Source organism: Mytilinidion resinicola (assembly GCF_010093595.1).
Source record: "Mytilinidion resinicola strain CBS 304.34 unplaced genomic scaffold BDZ99scaffold_15, whole genome shotgun sequence".
Lineage (NCBI taxonomy): Eukaryota > Fungi > Ascomycota > Dothideomycetes > Mytilinidiales > Mytilinidiaceae > Mytilinidion > Mytilinidion resinicola.
This window is the reverse complement of record NW_022985451.1, coordinates 103264-119482: the sequence shown is the minus strand read 5'-3', so window position 1 is coordinate 119482 and position 16219 is coordinate 103264. Positions and strand designations below refer to the sequence as shown.

At 50.5% G+C, this 16219-nt stretch overlaps 8 protein-coding genes across 8 annotated transcripts; 2 read left to right on the top strand and 6 right to left on the bottom strand.

Moving 5' to 3' along the window:
• Nucleotides 1-459: 459 nt before the first annotated feature.
• On the bottom strand, nucleotides 460-1521 carry BDZ99DRAFT_479051 (uncharacterized protein; the record flags this gene model as incomplete). The annotated part of the gene is made up of 2 exons (XM_033722210.1): nucleotides 460-899; nucleotides 1098-1521. The coding sequence occupies 2 exons, from the start codon at nucleotides 1519-1521 to the stop codon at nucleotides 460-462; spliced, it is 864 nt and encodes a 287-aa protein (XP_033573599.1).
• Nucleotides 1522-2351: 830 nt separating this feature from the next.
• On the bottom strand, nucleotides 2352-3458 carry BDZ99DRAFT_489851 (uncharacterized protein; the record flags this gene model as incomplete). The annotated part of the gene is made up of 1 exon (XM_033723018.1): nucleotides 2352-3458. The coding sequence occupies one exon, from the start codon at nucleotides 3456-3458 to the stop codon at nucleotides 2352-2354; it is 1107 nt and encodes a 368-aa protein (XP_033573598.1).
• A 209-nt stretch (nucleotides 3459-3667) lies between these two features.
• Nucleotides 3668-5933, bottom strand: BDZ99DRAFT_421709 (uncharacterized protein). The gene is made up of 2 exons (XM_033716957.1): nucleotides 5548-5933; nucleotides 3668-5472 (listed from the first exon to the last, which is right to left on the bottom strand). Exons 1-2 carry the CDS (start codon nucleotides 5839-5841, stop codon nucleotides 3736-3738), a joined length of 2031 nt encoding a protein of 676 aa, XP_033573597.1. The 5' UTR covers nucleotides 5842-5933; the 3' UTR covers nucleotides 3668-3735.
• Nucleotides 5934-6153: 220 nt separating this feature from the next.
• BDZ99DRAFT_448049 (uncharacterized protein) lies at nucleotides 6154-8287 on the bottom strand. The gene is made up of 8 exons (XM_033718045.1): nucleotides 8196-8287; nucleotides 8043-8144; nucleotides 7987-7992; nucleotides 7857-7936; nucleotides 7511-7807; nucleotides 7283-7459; nucleotides 6833-7232; nucleotides 6154-6782 (listed from the first exon to the last, which is right to left on the bottom strand). The coding sequence occupies exons 1-8, from the start codon at nucleotides 8246-8248 to the stop codon at nucleotides 6590-6592; spliced, it is 1308 nt and encodes a 435-aa protein (XP_033573596.1). The 5' UTR covers nucleotides 8249-8287; the 3' UTR covers nucleotides 6154-6589.
• A 243-nt stretch (nucleotides 8288-8530) lies between these two features.
• Nucleotides 8531-11781, top strand: BDZ99DRAFT_448045 (uncharacterized protein; the record flags this gene model as incomplete). The annotated part of the gene is made up of 5 exons (XM_033718044.1): nucleotides 8531-9347; nucleotides 9389-9739; nucleotides 9792-9878; nucleotides 9927-10488; nucleotides 10541-11781. 5 exons carry the CDS (start codon nucleotides 8531-8533, stop codon nucleotides 11634-11636), a joined length of 2913 nt encoding a protein of 970 aa, XP_033573595.1. The 3' UTR covers nucleotides 11637-11781.
• Nucleotides 11717-12072, bottom strand: BDZ99DRAFT_82321 (uncharacterized protein). The gene has a single exon (XM_033728930.1). The coding sequence runs from the start codon at nucleotides 11975-11977 to the stop codon at nucleotides 11798-11800; it is 180 nt and encodes a 59-aa protein (XP_033573594.1). The 5' UTR covers nucleotides 11978-12072; the 3' UTR covers nucleotides 11717-11797.
• A 96-nt stretch (nucleotides 12073-12168) lies between these two features.
• BDZ99DRAFT_393174 (zinc ion binding protein-like protein) lies at nucleotides 12169-13673 on the bottom strand (the record flags this gene model as incomplete). The annotated part of the gene is made up of 3 exons (XM_033715834.1): nucleotides 12169-13294; nucleotides 13342-13447; nucleotides 13496-13673. The coding sequence occupies 3 exons, from the start codon at nucleotides 13671-13673 to the stop codon at nucleotides 12169-12171; spliced, it is 1410 nt and encodes a 469-aa protein (XP_033573593.1).
• A 534-nt stretch (nucleotides 13674-14207) lies between these two features.
• On the top strand, nucleotides 14208-16187 carry BDZ99DRAFT_510371 (DUF1776-domain-containing protein). The gene is made up of 4 exons (XM_033724468.1): nucleotides 14208-14337; nucleotides 14388-14724; nucleotides 14775-14938; nucleotides 14988-16187. Exons 1-4 carry the CDS (start codon nucleotides 14305-14307, stop codon nucleotides 15798-15800), a joined length of 1347 nt encoding a protein of 448 aa, XP_033573592.1. The 5' UTR covers nucleotides 14208-14304; the 3' UTR covers nucleotides 15801-16187.
• Nucleotides 16188-16219: the final 32 nt, after the last annotated feature.

Here is a 16219-nt window from a genome sequence, read left to right as displayed (position 1 = left end):
AACACAAACACGAGATCACGCCGCCAAGGATCTGCAGACGACCTACTTAGCAGGACATGTCCATTACTTCTACATGGAAATCTCGTATATCGTTCCAAGCAAATCATATACATAAAAATACCAAATGCAGAAAGGAAGCACCCTTCAGTGCTAATCGCTGATAGGCTAAGCCAAGATTGGAGGAAGTCCTATTCTATATTCTGGGCCGGTACAAGTAGTCCTAGATCAACCTCTCTTTTTCTTGCGTGTCTCTTTCCCGAGGATTAGGTCTTTTTATTGGCCTCTCTACTCTCTGTGAGCAGAGAAAAGCTCCTAGATGGCATCACCGAGGAGCGCAGAGTTGGACTTCGTCACGCCAAACACGCTCTCTTATGTAGGAGTACATCACGTTTTAGAAACATTGTTGAAGGGAAAATCAAGCCCCCTTAGCTCGTTCATTCCATGTTAGCTACCAAATCTTCAGTCGTAGACCGGGTGCTCCTCGAACCATTTCAAAATCATGCCATTCCACTCCTTCCACTCCTCCTTCGCAGCCTCTGTCTCGCCTTTAGCCTTCCCTTCTTCATCCCATTCCCAACGCTTAAACTTATATTTCTCCTCTGCCCGCACTCTGCGACCCCATCTCATTTCTCCAAAGGGATCGTCCACATCATCGCTCCAGCAGAGTCCAATTGCGTGACTTCCATCCTCGAAAAAGTTAAGTGCGAAAACTGCGATGAGTTTCTCCGGCATGTCTGCCTTCTCGAAAGTGGATAAATGGAGGACATTTCTGGAGTCTCTGCGATTGCAAATCGACCAGCCGGCGCTTGTTGGGATCTCCTTGACTCTTATGATATTCTTGAAATTGTGTCTTGGACTTATGAGATGCCTGGAATCGGATCGTTCCCTGGCGGACATAACTGTATTGGGTGATGAAATCGAAAGCACATAGGATCCCCAAGACTCTTAAATAGGACGCTCTATGCAAACAGCAATTCTCTACTCCCTTCTCCGACAAACGTGAATTCACCCACAATGCTTGCCGATCGCTCATTTGACCCACCTCACACGACCACATGGCCCGTCTCAGACTGTCATAAACTCATACCCATACTCACTGTAATACAGGTCAAGCGCCTCACGCCAAACTTTCCATACCTCCCTCATAGGTTTCAACGCACCGTCTGTCTCCATCTCATTCTCATCGTCTTTGGCTATGACGTGCCAGATCCCATCCTCCTTCTTGAATTCTGGCCCCTCGTCATGGTCAAGTTTCCAGTACCAACACCTGTCCACGACGTTGCCGTCCTTGTCGTGCTTCCAGCCGAACCCCATGACGTCGCCATTGTCAACGAAGTACTTTTCTGTGAATATCATCGTGACAAGCAGCGGTATATCGTCTTTAGTAAAGCCAGCGGAGTTAGCAGTAACGCTGTCGTGCTTCTTGATGAGGTTCCAGGCGGCTTCCCCTGAGTATTCGGGCATGAGCAGGAAGTCCGAGTCAAAGGTGGGTCGTGGCGCGAATGCGTCAGTCCTACTCATGGTGTTCTAAAATTTCTGTTTCGTCGGCTTCTACTTGGCAAGGTATGCTAGTGTTGAAGACTTGTAATATCGACCACCTAGTGCTTAAGAAACCTCTCTTAAGTAGACCGGCCCACCGCAGTAACATTAGTCGAATCGCATGGCGTTCTCCCCTTCGTCATGCGGTGAAGTCAGCTCACTCCTGCAAACGATTGAGCAATTGAACAGGATGGTCATAAGAGCATTGGACCAGTCATATTCCACTTAGATGATCTCTGCTATTGCACTCGTGACAAACCGGGGCTGACAAGCTTTCCGATCCCATAGGACTGCCGAAGTTACTCAAAGCAGAAGGCCTTGGGGGGCCGTGAAGGCGCTGTGCTGAGTGTTCCCTCTCTTTTGAGGAGTCGAGCGACAATCTGAGACTCTGAGAACTTCATCCGCCATTGGTCCAGAGTATGCGACACTTTGCTTCAAATCTGTTATGAATAAGCAAGCGAAGAGACCATGATTGCTCTTGTAGACCATAGATCTGTGATGCTCATAGGGGATGATATTCACTGTCACTAAATATTAGTGAGATCACTGTGAATAGTAAGGGCAGAGACTTACGACTCCTGCAGCAATGCCTTGGTCCCGGACTCCGAGAAAAAATTGCCTTTGACTCTTGTCAGAGCAAGAGCTAACGTCAGAGTTGCCCCTGGTTCGAAGACACCATATTAGACAGCAGAACGGGGGAGAAAGATTCGTTGAGTAATAGCACTGTTGAATCCAATCCTGGGTCTTCCCTATGTCGTGTGGCTCGCGAGATGATAGGTAGAGTATCCACGGACGCCCATCGAATTGATTCATCACTTAGAATCCTTATTCTTCTCATACTTCACCCATTTATGCCTCCTCTCTTCATAGCCAGCACTCTCACCTATATGGCCTTCAGCCCAGCACTTCCTACAATAGAGGTCTCCATCGCATCCTCTACACCTCACAGTAGCATCATCGTTACATATGACACACCACGTTTCGATTTCTTCATCCTTGAAAGGTATTGACTTTGTGACTCTGATCGGTTTCTTGGAGGGATGGAAAGAAGGTGCAGAGGGGAGAGCCAGCGCATTCATTCGCGCAGTAAGGGCATCTTCCATCGTCTTTGAGCGAGCGAAATCGTCGTCGTCATCTGCAGGTGTAATCGGCTGAGTAGATGGAGCAGCCGGTAGTTCCAGGTCTCCTCTACTAAGTCTAGATGGTGTTGTAGGTTCCTCGGAACTCTTGTTTCCATCGTCACTTTTATATTCTAGATCTGAGGCCTTCGATTTAGGCTGCTCATGCTCTCCACCACTATTCGACGCATCGTCTTGATCCTCCGCACCACCATGCTTCTTTTGAAGCTCCAAATCTGCCAAGATTTGTGCAATATATTCATCTGCCTCTGTCTCATCCATCGCATCCTCGTCTTCATTATCTTCGTTTTCCTCTCCCTCATGGGGCACCTTCTCATCCTTTACTTCCGCGTCCCCACTACGGCTCTCTCCATTCCCTCGAGCATGCTCACGAGCCTCATTAAGCTCTGGCAATATTCTCCGTGCCTCCTCTACTAGCTTTCCGAAATCACCCTCGTCTTTCCCGCCAATACCCCATTGTGACCCAGATCCTAGCTCTTTCAGTAGCTCCTCCAAGCTCCTCTCGTCTACTTCGTTATGTTTCGAACCTTCTCCGATACCTTCAGCTACTCCTTCAAGGTAACTAGCTGCACCCGGAGCTATAGCCGGGGTTGTTGTACTTGGACTAGCGTTTGTACCGCCTAGCCTTCGGAAGCGGGCGGCGAGGTCATTCTCATCTTTGAGAGGTGGTGTCGATACGGAGGGGGAAGGTACGGAGGGCGAATTCGAAAGGTCTACGTGTGATCTTTTAAGGGCATTTAGCCGGGCAAGCAAAGCGTCGTCATCATCTAGTGGTGGCATGGTGACTACTGGATGGTGTGGTTTGTTCGTGGGCGGAGGTGTGTCGAGCATCGAATTCGAGATGACGGTAGGCACGTGCTTAGAGTACAGATCAACCGTAGAACGAATCCCCATACTTTCAATATGAGAGACAACCTTTCTTACGACTATTCTAAGCAAGATGGTGTGAGTGTCCTACTAGTACAACGTCACGTAGAAAGTAGGAGTAACGTAATCAAAAGCTTTGCTATTTTATATACAGTCGTAGTGCTAATCATACAATGCTCTATTCCAGCCACTACCAATTCCATATTAACCAAAGATACCAGACAAATACAATGCTCCCCACTCTTACGATGCTCCATTTTAACTCCGCAGTAAAAAGTGAAAATCCCTTTAGCTTCTTCGGTCTCCGTTTCGCACTAGTATTTATGCTAGGTTCTGGTGACTCCGATCGCGGGAAATAGCCCGCATGCTGAACCAAGGGGTATGTATACTTTGACTCTGTAGCAGGAAGGCCATATCCACCTGCAGGACTGGCGCTGCGAGTTCGTGCATTCGAATTTCGAATGGACAGTTTTCTCTGGTTTGCCGAAGCAGAGGACTTAGATGAAGAGCCGTCGAATGAGTCCGACTGGCGGGAACAGAGCTCAGCCTTCTCTGTTTCCGCCGAGGATGTGTATTCTGAAGTTGGAAGGACGGGGCTGTCGACGTGAGTCAGGTTCGACGAAACACGTCCGGCTGCAACAAGCATAGCTCGAATAGCTAGGAGGAATACCGTGAGTCCGAAGAGGTTGGCATAACGGATGAACAAGCTGAGCTGGTCAGGTAGAAGACATAAATGGCTCTGTACGGTAGGAGCTCCAGCTTCAAACCCATCACCGTTGGTGGTAGCTATATTGTTACCATGGCTATCAACGGGATTCCACAAACTCAGCATCACAACGCCGGGCTTTCGGACTCCCATCGCCCAGGAGATAGACTTGACGGTAATCTCTCGGATGCCACCACCAGCAGATGAGTATCCGCGGTGCACAACCTCACAGTAGTCGTGGTCATCCCCTGAAAACGCATACCCGATGTTCTCTATCTTCTCAGTGATGGTCTTGGTGAGTTCTTTGGCCACGACGTTTTGGTACTGGTAGCCTCCCCGTACTGCAATCGCGTTTCGCTCGTCTATCTCTAAAGGCTCCTTCTGTCCCTTGGGTGGTGGTGAAGGCGGCCAATGTTCCCGCATTGGCCCGCAGGGGGTTCCCTTATCACGATAAAGTGGGACATGGCTGAGTAGTATGGTTGGAAAATCGGAAAGGACGTCCTCGAAACGAGGCAGTTCAGCCTTTGCCAGCTCCTCCGTGTCGAATAATGTGTGTTTGAAAGGTAGATTTGGCTGAAGGCCTTGTTGGAGTCGAAGCTCCCGTAACATCGCTCGTCTCTTATTAGCTTTTACGTTATCCAAGAAGTCCATGGTGGGCCTCCATAGATCTTCAACCGAATGCGGGTCCTCCTGTCCTAGGGCGCTGAACGAGACAGTATCCACGGACACGAATGTGTGATTCCCAATGATGTCAATCCGGTTGCCGTCTCCGAAGTACGCATTGAATCTCTTGCGCACTGACATCTGAATGCCTTTCCCAAAGCCCAAGTCATGGTTACCGGGCAAGCTGCTGATAATTTTACGCCCTGGTTGGCCAGGCCTCGGTGCCATCCCTCCATCGCCCCAATGGTCGAAAAATATGCGACCAAAGCGGTTATATTCCCTGAGCCAGAAACTGTCGCCATACTTCCTCCATTGTGCTTCTGGACTGACGGTTGACCGGGTAGACCACTCGCGTCCGCCGTCAAACAGATCTCCCAGAAAGAATACGGTGTCAGGGTATAGGTCCGTTTGTATACGGGAGAATGTCCGGCGAACGTACACATCCGTGAACTTCACGGTCAGTGCGGACAATGGCCAGGGTCGTCCGGGGTAGGTATGCGGATCTACCAACTGAGGATCTGCTACGAAAACGAGTCTATGCGGTGATGCGTCCTGGGGCTTTACGTACAATCAGTATCTTGACACACAGAGAGTGGAGCGAATCTGGCAGTAGTAAGTGAAAGAGAAACGAACCCATTTCTCCCAATTATCCCATTGGCAATTGGCGACGCTACTTGTGAAGACTGATCGCTCCCCACAGTAAAGGACCACAAACCAGACAAGTGCTATCCCCTTTACCAGCGTCAAGACGCTACGAATAGTCCAACGTCCAGTTCTCCATTGTTGGATCTTTTCTTGAACCCATGGTATGATATACTGTATAGTGAATGCGTGGAGTTGGCGTAGCACACGTGCGGCGAAGCTCGGAGGTGGAGGATATTGGTTTTGAGCGCCTACAGGGAAGCCATAGTCGTCGTAGGCTGTCATGATACTGGCGGGAGGAGGTGGAGAAGCTGCCACAGCATCTTCTGCAAGCTGCTGGCAATTATGGTCGGATACGATGGGGGTGAACGCGTAGGTGAACTTCTTGAAATCGCCGAGAACCCTGTAAAGGGGACCTGTCATTCGGTTACGTCGCTGCTTACGTCGCCGTTTTATTTCAAGGCCTAGACATTCACGGTCACATGAACGCTGTTCTAATTCAAATGGAAGCAAATATTACGAGTTAAGGGACCGATTGTAGACAGCTTCACTCAAAGTTTCTCCTAAACAATTTCACCAGGAAATTATGCTTATGATATCACGGTCGTCTGAGTCAGATTTGTAGGATTGAAGGATTTCCTTCGGATTAAAAATCCAAGCTAAGCTTAGTTATGGATTTCCAGAACATGTTTTGAGCCGTTCCATGTTCTCGCGTTGGTAGAGTTACTTCAAACCTATCGCATTCGACGTTCTTACCTCTCGTCGGCAATCGCGCACGCGAATTAGAGCAACATGTGAATGGTTTGGGGAGCCTCAATGACTCTTCAATATGTGGAAATAGGGCCTCTAGCTTGAGCAGGCCAAATTCACCTAGTAATCACCAATTTCTACCCCTAAGGAAGAACAACTAGACCAGGATTGTTCTGTCTGTGAAGTCGTATGAAGAGCTCATGTGACATTAACGCCATATCCCCATGCATTTCATTCGCTAGGATAGACCCTCACGATCGCACCTCGCTGGTAAGAAACGTGATCACTTCTTGAAGACCAGCTTGAACTTGAACGCAATCTGGAAAGCTGGATCTTGTATAGCAACCTCTTCCCCATCTGATACTAGCTCGCTGAGCTTCTTGGATAGGTTAGGTCTTGTCTGCTCTTCGAGCGCCGGAGGTGATTGATAGTACAGGGACTTCGCCTCCGTTCGAATGGTGGGCTTCTTAAGTTGTCTGCGTTATAGTCAACAACTGAACTAACATGTTGGCTCCGGTCAACTCACGCTTCTGGTCTCTCTGCTAAACTATCGATGAACTCCTGTAACGTAGATTTGGAGTCTACCTCAAGATTCTTGGCGAGATTGCCGCAAACGGGGCAATCTGGCTTCTTGATATGCTGGAAAGTGTAAGTGTAGATACTCTCGTCCCCAGTATACATCATATAGTTGTCGGTCTCAGGAATGCCTAAGAACGGGTTGCTGTTGGTAGCCAATTTGAAGGCCTCATTGCAGCAACTCGCAGCAACGATAGCATTTGTTGATGCTATGGCGGGTATGATGTTCTTTACGACGCCTTGGGTCATAGAGTACGTGACTCCGGAGATGTTGAACTCTTGGGCTCGCTTCAAGGCCTTCTGGAAGAGCCAGGTAATATGCTCTGGGTCATCCGTGTCGAGGGTGATGTCTAGAGCACAATGAGCACAATATAAAATCAACGGTTTGCTCTTCTCTTACCCTTGCGCTCTTCTTCCCAGGCAATGATGTGAGCCCACTCAATGCAATGCTGAGGTTGTCGGGGAATGGTAGCTAGCGTGCAAAGCGGCACCGCTGCACGTGGTGCATGCATATCAAGTTGGCATTCTATGCAGGATGTCATGGTAGGGAATACAACCCTTGCCTGCCCTTTGAATCCTATGAAGCGTTAGACCTAGACAAAAAGAAGGCCGAGTGTCGTTAACTTACCCTCCGTTCCGCCATCAATCAGAGGCTTCAAGCTGTCCGGGTCCTCTTCGTTGAACAATCCAACGAGGGTGGCATTGATCCAGCGACGGGCTTCAATGCTATCGAGTCCACATACGACCATTGCAAATTGCATGTAATAGTCCTCGTCTTTGTCCTGAATTTTGCCGCAATATGGCGTGATTTTAACGCCCTTTACCCGCTTCTCAACGAAACGTGCAGCGACATCAGCTTTGTATTTGCCTACATCGGCGTGACGAAAGAGAAACTGTCGGTTCAAATTCGAAACATCGATGGTATCTGGAACTAGGGTCAGCCTTGAATCGAGCTGCTGGGCATTAGATCGTACCCATATCAATGACATGAATGTCCTTGAAACCAGAGAGAGCAAGATTTTTCAAAATCTCGCATCCCAGACCACCTGCACCGCTGCACGACGTTAGCTCAGTAGAGGACTTAATTGCTCGGTTTGAGCGCACATGACCCTAGAGATCGTCAGCAGACAGTCACTACTAAGGCAAATTTGCGTCCGTACAGTATCTTTGCTCTAGACAAGCCTTCGATGACTGCTTCACCGGGCTCCCAATCTGGATCTGTGAAGGGCCCCGGCCGGCTTAGAATCCTGTCGAGATACTTCCTGCGGGCTAGAGTTAGCAGCTTAAAATAGCCTGAGAAGATCCGGATTTACCATCTTAGTCTCTGGGAATCGGCCCCGTTCGTGAGGGCGGAGTCTGCTGCCATTTGATAGTAGTGGTAACAGGACGACGGCTTGCGTGAAGTTGAAGCAATCGAGGACAGGCATCCATTTATACGGGTCGATGTCGCCTAGTGAAGGAGGCCCGTGCATAAGGCGTAGCGCCACCTTATTAAACTTGTACCTTTTGGATTCACCTCCACCGTCTGCCCGCTTCAACACCAAAACACCATGAAGTCTTATTTTTCGGGATGAAGATTTCAGGACTCATTCGACAGCTCCTTGACCGCAACAGCTTGCTTTCAAATTCAGTCCATGGAGAGTAAAACATGGACGACTTTCTTAAGCCTGTGCGCACTATCTCCACGGTGAAAGACACACCATCTGCCCATGGGTCAAGCAATCAGCAACAGGGATCTAGGGTCGCTGTGATCGAATCCCCAGAGGACGTTTTAGGAGCACTCAAGACTCAACCAGACTATGAAACGGTCGGGGAAGCCCTGCGATACTTGTCCTCTGCTGTTCACAGCAAACAGTCCTTTTCAATCCTATTACCAGGGGCTTTGGCGGCTCAAATCATCCACATCTTAGTCGGTGTCACTATTCCAGATTACTGGAGGTCTTTCACAGACAGCTCGAAGGATCCTCTTTGTCGCAATCAGATCATTCGATGCCTTCAAAGTGTGAGCGGAATCGGGGCTGTCATTGCCCGACTCAAACTTCTCATCGCCGACGCAAAGCAAAGCAAACCGGCCGAGGGGATCAGAAATCTATCTCAACATATCGAAGACCTCCTGGATGTTCTTTCTCGCATCCTGGGAGGTGATGAGATATCTTGGCAAATTTGGACTGATGTCATTTTACTTGCGCCTAACACTGTTCAGCAAACCCTGATTTGGAAAGAGTACGTGTCACAGACAGCATCTGGCAAGGTACTAGCCATTGCGGCTGAAGCTGAAGACACGTCGGAAATCTCAAGGACGGGTCGAAAAGATGCGTGGCTTGCCCAAGGAAGGGAGTATGCTACTTGGCTAGGTCGCAACATCGTAGGAATGATTAAAAGGATGAGAGCTTCTAGTGAGAACGAAAAAGCTGGCATATCCACTATCTTAGGTAAAGCGTTGATGCTTGGGCATACGGGCAAGTGTACTAGCGATGTCTATTTCAGATCTATCTAACAATCCTAGATCGTTTGATCAGTCCTCTACTCTCGGAGCTGTCCGATCCTGATCTGAGTTCCAGGTCTCAGAGCATACTCCAGCGCCTCGCAGCTTATCAGCAACGTCAATTCATGAACTCGACCATAGTTTGCCTCTCTAAAAATTATCTCGACTCAATTCCCAATACAAAAGACGAGGTCTCATTGAAGAGATCTCGCATGGTCTCAGGAGTTGCCGGCCTAATCCATAGTTTGATCAGGGGAAATGACGTTCTATCAGACTACCTGGTCTCCATACTGACAGGCGCCGTTAGCGGTGCTGTTGATATGAATCTAGCGTGCCGTAGAAGCATGATAGCTGCGCTTTCTACTGAAGCTGGTACGACGAGGGCATTTCGATATACCGAGACCACATACTTACGGCTCTTCAGGGAGGCTTCAGGCCATCATGGATCGAAGTCTCGCTTCGTTTGGCGACCAGATGTACATCAGACATACCCCGATCTTACATCAAGAAGGTAAGAAGATTCGTAAATATCTCACGTCCCAAGTCTTACACAGTGTAGCGCTCTCTCAGACTCTCTTACTCGCATGTGGGTACGTGCATAGATCTCAGCCTACGTCGTTAGCGGCCTTGTCGAATTCTAGTGTCCATCGAAACGGAATGTCGAATCGAATTGGAGCATCTTCACCCAGAGCTCGCTTCCTAGGAATCGTGGTCGGTACCGTGATATCTGAATTCGTAGATACCCCAGATAAGAGGATGAAATTCGAGCTTGACAAGGTCGAAGCAGGGGAAGTCAAGTGGTATAAACAGCTCACCCAAGTTCAAGATCCACTGGGCAATCCTAGCGACCTGATCTCTCCGGATACGAAGCGGACGGAAACCCACGATAAATCAAAGCAGAATTTAAAGAAAACTCAACAGCAACCGAAAGCTCCACATCCCAAGGTAGGTTCAAAGCGAACGGCCGTTGATTCTAGTCAGATCGTTGGCCCAAGAATCGTCGAGATATTGGATTCATCGGAAGACGATGATCTTGTTCCTTATGGAAAGCCAGATTCAGACCCAGAGGACGAAGATGATGACCCCACAATGGTCCAAAGAAACAAGCCTACAGCCCCTGTGTATGTTAGACCTTATGCCTTACTATGCATACCGCTTGGCTAACATATTCAGGTACATCCGCGATCTTATAGCTGGCCTGAAAGAAAACGAGGACTATGATCGGCACCAACTAGCGCTCTCTACTGCTGCTATCCTCATTCGAAAAAAGGTAAACTTTGGTAAAGAAGTGACCGACCATATCGAACAACTAGCGAGTACTCTCGTAGGACTAAATGATCCATTCGAGTTGGAGAACTTCTCAGAGATGCGGCAGAAAGCTCTAATAGCCACGTTACTCGCTCAACCAGCTCAAATGGGCCAATGGTTCGCACGTTCTTTCTTTTCCGGAGACTACTCCCTAACCCAACGAGTTGCCATGCTCACGACCATGGGGCTTGGTGCACGAGAACTAGCAGGACTCGAGAACAGCTCCACGGGATTGACCACCCCTACCTCCTCCTTCCCCTCCAAAATCCTCCCTCCAAAACTTCACAAACTTTACGCCGCCGAAGCAACACCAGTAGCCGCTCTGTCCAACAAAATGGAACACCTCATGTTATCGCCCATGGCAGCCTCAGCCGCCGACAGTCTTACCGGGCCTAACGCCCTCAAAATCCGCACCTTCTCTTCTCGCATGGCTGTCGAAGCAAAGCGTAAAAAGCCTATTCCGAACGCCCTTGCCGCTATCGTTGCGCAGAACTTCTTCTTTCCACTCACTGGCCGCTGGTGGACGCATATGCAGGCGTCTGACCCTGACAACATCTACACCTCGCCGCACCTTCTCCCTCCCTTCCTGCAAACCCTCGCCATCTTACTTAACGCGAGCGGGCCGAGTACACTGAGCTTGCCGCAAATGACATCGGAGCTATGGGATCTGCTTTTGAGTGTGAGAGGTGCGGCGGTGCAAGATCCGCTTATATTGGCGGCGCTGTTGTTTGCCCTGCTGACGCTGCTCGAGACGAATGAGGACAAGCAGCGGTTGGCACGGGAGCACGCGAAGGAGCTGTTGGAGACGCAAGAGTGGGTAAGGGGAGTGTTTGAGAGGCTGGGAGCGGGTGCGGAAGAGGATGAAAAGGTGAGGATGTTGGCGGCGGGCGTCATGGTTAGGTGCCATGAAGTGGTGGAGAAGTACCAGCGGACCATGGCAGGGGACATGATGGATTATTAGACAGAAAGCTATCTAGATATGTACATTTCATACTGATTTCTGATAATGCGCTGAAGCCCCTCAGACAGTGGTGCAGTGAGATGGGACGTATTCTGGTGGTATTGCATCATGGAATCAGCAATGATTCTGCCACACGTACCACATGGGCTCTTGGGAAAAACCTAGGATGGGTGGGTGAAGGGAGGGGGGGAATTGCAGCTGAGTGCGTAGCTGATAAGACACAACAGCAGGTAATAGTGGAGGAGCAATTGAGCACAAGGAAAGAGTAGAATGAGAACTATTGTGATTGCACAGCAAAACCTTAAACCCGAAGCATCATGCGTCACATCTTGCCCCTGCATTACGAATCAACCCACGTGAGCGTAAGAGTGGATTGAATCCTGCTATTCCGCTGCTTATTACCACCCGGCGCGGACCACCAATCCCCAAGGAATCAAGATATTCCTTACGCCGTCGCTATCCAGGTACCTTGATAAAGATATATTGCCCCCAAGTTGTCGCGTTCATGACTTCGTAAACCTCCCACCACCCCTCATGACTCTGCCTTCATAGTTCCGCACAACGAACACGTCCACCACTGATTCTCCATAAACGTCCCACAATTCAAACAATTCCACCCAATCCGTCCTTTCGCTGGTTCGAAAGGCGTAGCACCCGGTCCCCGCAAACTAGCCGCTGGTGGAGCCTTCGGCAGTGGTGGACGCTGCGCGGGTCCATACCGCTTGTTCCTGGGTATCGGCTGAGGCGGCTGCTCCAGCCCACAGGCTTCGCAGCTGAGGAAGTTGAGGTGGTTTAGTAGTGTGCATTGCGGACATGCCCACTTATCTGGGTCGCTGGACGGCACAGGCTCGAGGGGTTGCTCAAAGGCGGGGATGCTCGGGAGGGCCTTTGAACGACGTCGCTGTTCTTCGTCTTCGGAAATGAGGCGAGAGGGGGGTCTGCTGGCGCGATTGGCTGATGAGGTTGTTGAGGATGATGGTGTTCGAAAGGGGCCGGGGTTCTCGGTGAGGAGTCGTGAAACTGGACGGCTGTTGCGGTTAGGTGGATTTGGATGGTCCAGTATTAAGCCCTTCTCTTTGTTCCAGCTCAGACCTGGAGATTGAGGTTGTGAGAGGTCGTCGAATGAAAGGCCGTTTTCGCGGTCCCATGCTAGGCCTCCAGCTCCGCTTGGTGCATAGAGTTCATCTAGCCTCGTCATTTCTTCTTCTTCCATGAGTTCTCGTAGAGCTTGTGCAATAGCACGATCATTTGCATCGTCTTCTTCGGCCTTTGTTCGGAAGCCAACCTTCGATGCATCTGTTGACAGTTTGCCTGCCTCTTTGCTACCAGAGGCACAACCTTCAGTGATCGAGTTTCGTCGAGCTGCAGCATCGGCAATAACCTTCCGCATATCAACACCGGGAGTAACAGGCGAGCCACCGAGCTTCCTCCCAGAGCCAGCAGTGATTGCGCTGATCGAGCGTCGCTTTTCAGCGGCAGCGCGAGCTTGTCGCCGCATTTCAGTCAAGGGGACACGTTTTCCGCCCAGTTTCTTGCCCTGTCCCAGGAAGCCCTCGCCGGTATACCCCTTGGCAAGAAGAGACTGATGCTCATCGCGAAGCTCATTCCAGCAGTTTTGGAAATTTTGGTCGTGCGGTCCCCATATGATATGTGATAATCTATATGCGTTAGTAGTCAGCACGTGTTGGGTTCGTTGGGGTCTTACTCGTGGAGTAGTGTATCTATAACTTGCTCCAGTGGGAGGAACTGTCGGGAATCATGGTGGTAACGAAGCCGAAGTAGAATTCTCTCTGTCTTGTTGACATTGAGCCCTAGAAGATAATCAGGCTAAGCCCTAGGTTGCGTGATACGTTTCTTACCTAGCAAGTTCTCTGTATCTGGTAGAAACTCGGCCAGAGTTCCTACTTTCCAACCGCGCTTCCTCATCATAGGCTTAGCCGCCGAGGCAGCCTTGCGAAGCATGATAAGAGCCTCCTGCTCACGCGGAAGGTGCTTCATATGCTCGTAAGCATCGAAATGGGAGTCGATCTCCCTCATGTTTGCAGATCCACCTGTGCGGCTCATGGTGTTTCAGAAGCTAGTCAATAAATGTGGAATTAAAAATGCCTTTGTACGGAGGCGGGGCTTCGCGCAGGCCTTAGTCGGTGGGCCGCAGCTGGGGTTTGATGAAGAGGAAATCTGAGAATGAGCAACTCAGTGAAAAGAGAAGCTCAAGGGCGAGACAGCATGGAAAGACATAGAAGAGGATTATGGAAGAGGTTACGTCCGCGAAGGCAAACTCGGCCACGTAAGCTGCATTCACGACGCTGATGAGAAAGCTAGGTATTGTGAGGGAAAGCGGTCGCTGGAGATTTAGGGCAACCAGTCCTCGAGAACGCGTTGCTATCTGTTAGAGTCAACCCTATACAGTTATACCTGGTTCGAGGCCCCCAAATGTCGTCGCTGACGGCGAGGCTGAAGGACCCAGCATTGCCATCGCCAATCAACGCAGACCACTATAAGTAAGGGTCACGTGCTCGGCGATAACACCACAACTCCCGCCATGACGACGATGCACCACGGCCCTTCCATCATCGTGAAGCTCCATCTCCAACGTCTCTTCTGTTGTTTCTTGTAGCCATCGAGCTCTATATTTATTAATACTTTTTTCTCCCGAAAGTCAGCAGCCATGACGGCCGACGACCAACACTTCCTTGATAGCGTGAGACCACCCTCGAGTATCCTCAAAGACGCTTTCGTTAACATCTCTAGATCTTCAACAGCGCCGAGAAGATCGGCAATGGCGTCGCCGACTACACAAACCAACACATTGCCTGGGTAGCAGGTACTATAAGAAAGCAACTTGAAGATGCCGACTGGCTTCCACAGGCGGTCCGGCCCCCTCCACCCCCACCACGCGCATTCTCCCGAATACCACCCGGATACCTCGAACGTGTGCAGGACTGGATATCAAAAAACCGAGCGGTGACTGCAGCGCTTGTTGCGTTTGTCGGAACCGGGTCGTTCCTGATCTACAGGAAGAAGAAGACATACAGCCGGAAGCGGAGGGCGAGGAGGGCTAGCAACGGCGCAAGGCGGGAGGTTGTCGGTATGAAGTCTGCTTATATTGGGCATTATGACGGAGACTGATGAATGCAGTGATTGCTGGACCCCCGAGCTCACCCATTACTAAGTCGATATCGCTGGATCTCGAACGGCGGGGATTTATCGTGTACGTCGTCGTAAACAGTGTGGAAGAGGAGCAGACAGTGCAAAGCGAAGCACGGGTAGACATCAGGCCACTAAATCTTGATATTGTTGATGTAGGTACACTACTGGCCTCTTCGACCACGATGCTAACCCATGGTGTAGACGCTAAACGCACAGGAAGCAATCGAGCGATTTAACAACCTACTTTTGAGTCCACATCTTGCCTTCGCAGGAGCCTCCCCACATAACCTTCATTTCAACGGTCTTATCCTCGTGCCGGATCTTATATACCCTTCGGGTCCGATCGAGACAGTCTCCCCGGAGCTCTGGTCAGATGCCCTCAACGCAAAGGTGCTGAGTACGATTGCAACGACCCAAGCATTCTTACCTACTATCTGCGAATTCAAAGCGCGAGTGCTAGTCCTCACACCCAGTATTGTCTCGTCACTAAGACCACCATTCCACGGAGTTGAGAGTGCCGTCGTGGGGGCGCTTGAGGGGTTCACAACATCCCTTAGGGGGGAACTAGGCACTCTAGGGATTGACGTGTGCCAATTCAAGCTGGGAACATTCGACTACGGAAGCGTGGGCGGAAAGCAACACCTCCAGTCCATCGGTGGACCCAAGACCTACACTTGGCCGGCATCGGCGAGGGCACACTATGCGCACAACTACGTGACGCAGAGCCGGATTGCGGGGAGCAAAGGGCTATTCAACGAGCATGGCAGTGCGGCGTCAGGAAGCGCGCTGCGAGAGCTGCACAATGCTGTTTTCGACGCGCTGACGCAGAAGCATCCGCGGAAGGTGTGGAGGGTGGGACGAGGGAGCGTGGCGTATGACGTGGTGGGTAATTGGGTTCCGGCAGGGCTGGTGGGATGGATGCTGGGGATACGGCGCGTGTCACTGGAGGAGGTGGCCGAGCCGCAATTGGAAGATAGCACGCAGTCGTGGGAGAAGGTCGAGTCGGTTGTGTGAGGTAATGGGTGCGGTGCTTAGGAGCTATGGCGTGGAACTCGGCTCTGCTTCGACGAGAGCACGGCAGGCAACGGGGATGTGTTCTCGGGTCGTGGAAGCTCTGTATTTCCACGGGGACTAATGGCGAATTGGAAGTGGATCGATGCGGTGAGCGATGGACCGTTCGAGGAATCTCCTGTCATCCATGTTCTGTACCACGTATGGAAACAAGCTCTTCTCTAGCGAACCGCTGTTCGGTGAAGCGTGAAGCGTGAAGCGTTTGACCACGGAAACCGAGGCCACTAACCTCGAATGGGTCGTGACTTGCTGCAGGACAGTGACGTAACAGAGCAATGCTGAGCAAGAGGCTATGTATTGCTATTTTCGGAATTGAACGTGCTGGCTGGGAGTCCGCTTCCCGCATCCTTCACAGGCGTGAT

Coding starts and splice junctions, on each gene's coding strand:
- BDZ99DRAFT_421709 (XM_033716957.1), bottom strand. CDS start 5,841: ATGACAGCCTACGACGACTATGGCTTCCCTGTAGGCGCTCAAAACCAA. Junction 5,473..5,547: donor GGGATAATTGGGAGAAATGG/GTTCGTTTCTCT, acceptor TTGTACGTAAAG/CCCCAGGACGCATCACCGCA.
- BDZ99DRAFT_448049 (XM_033718045.1), bottom strand. CDS start 8,248: ATGGCAGCAGACTCCGCCCTCACGAACGGGGCCGATTCCCAGAGACTA. Junction 8,145..8,195: donor GATTCCCAGAGACTAAGATG/GTAAATCCGGAT, acceptor TCTAGCCCGCAG/GAAGTATCTCGACAGGATTC. Junction 7,808..7,856: donor CATTCATGTCATTGATATGG/GTACGATCTAAT, acceptor CCCTAGTTCCAG/ATACCATCGATGTTTCGAAT.
- BDZ99DRAFT_82321 (XM_033728930.1), bottom strand. CDS start 11,977: ATGCAGGGGCAAGATGTGACGCATGATGCTTCGGGTTTAAGGTTTTGC.
- BDZ99DRAFT_510371 (XM_033724468.1), top strand. CDS start 14,305: ATGACGGCCGACGACCAACACTTCCTTGATAGC. Junction 14,725..14,774: donor CGCAAGGCGGGAGGTTGTCG/GTATGAAGTCTG, acceptor TGATGAATGCAG/TGATTGCTGGACCCCCGAGC. Junction 14,939..14,987: donor TAAATCTTGATATTGTTGAT/GTAGGTACACTA, acceptor CCCATGGTGTAG/ACGCTAAACGCACAGGAAGC.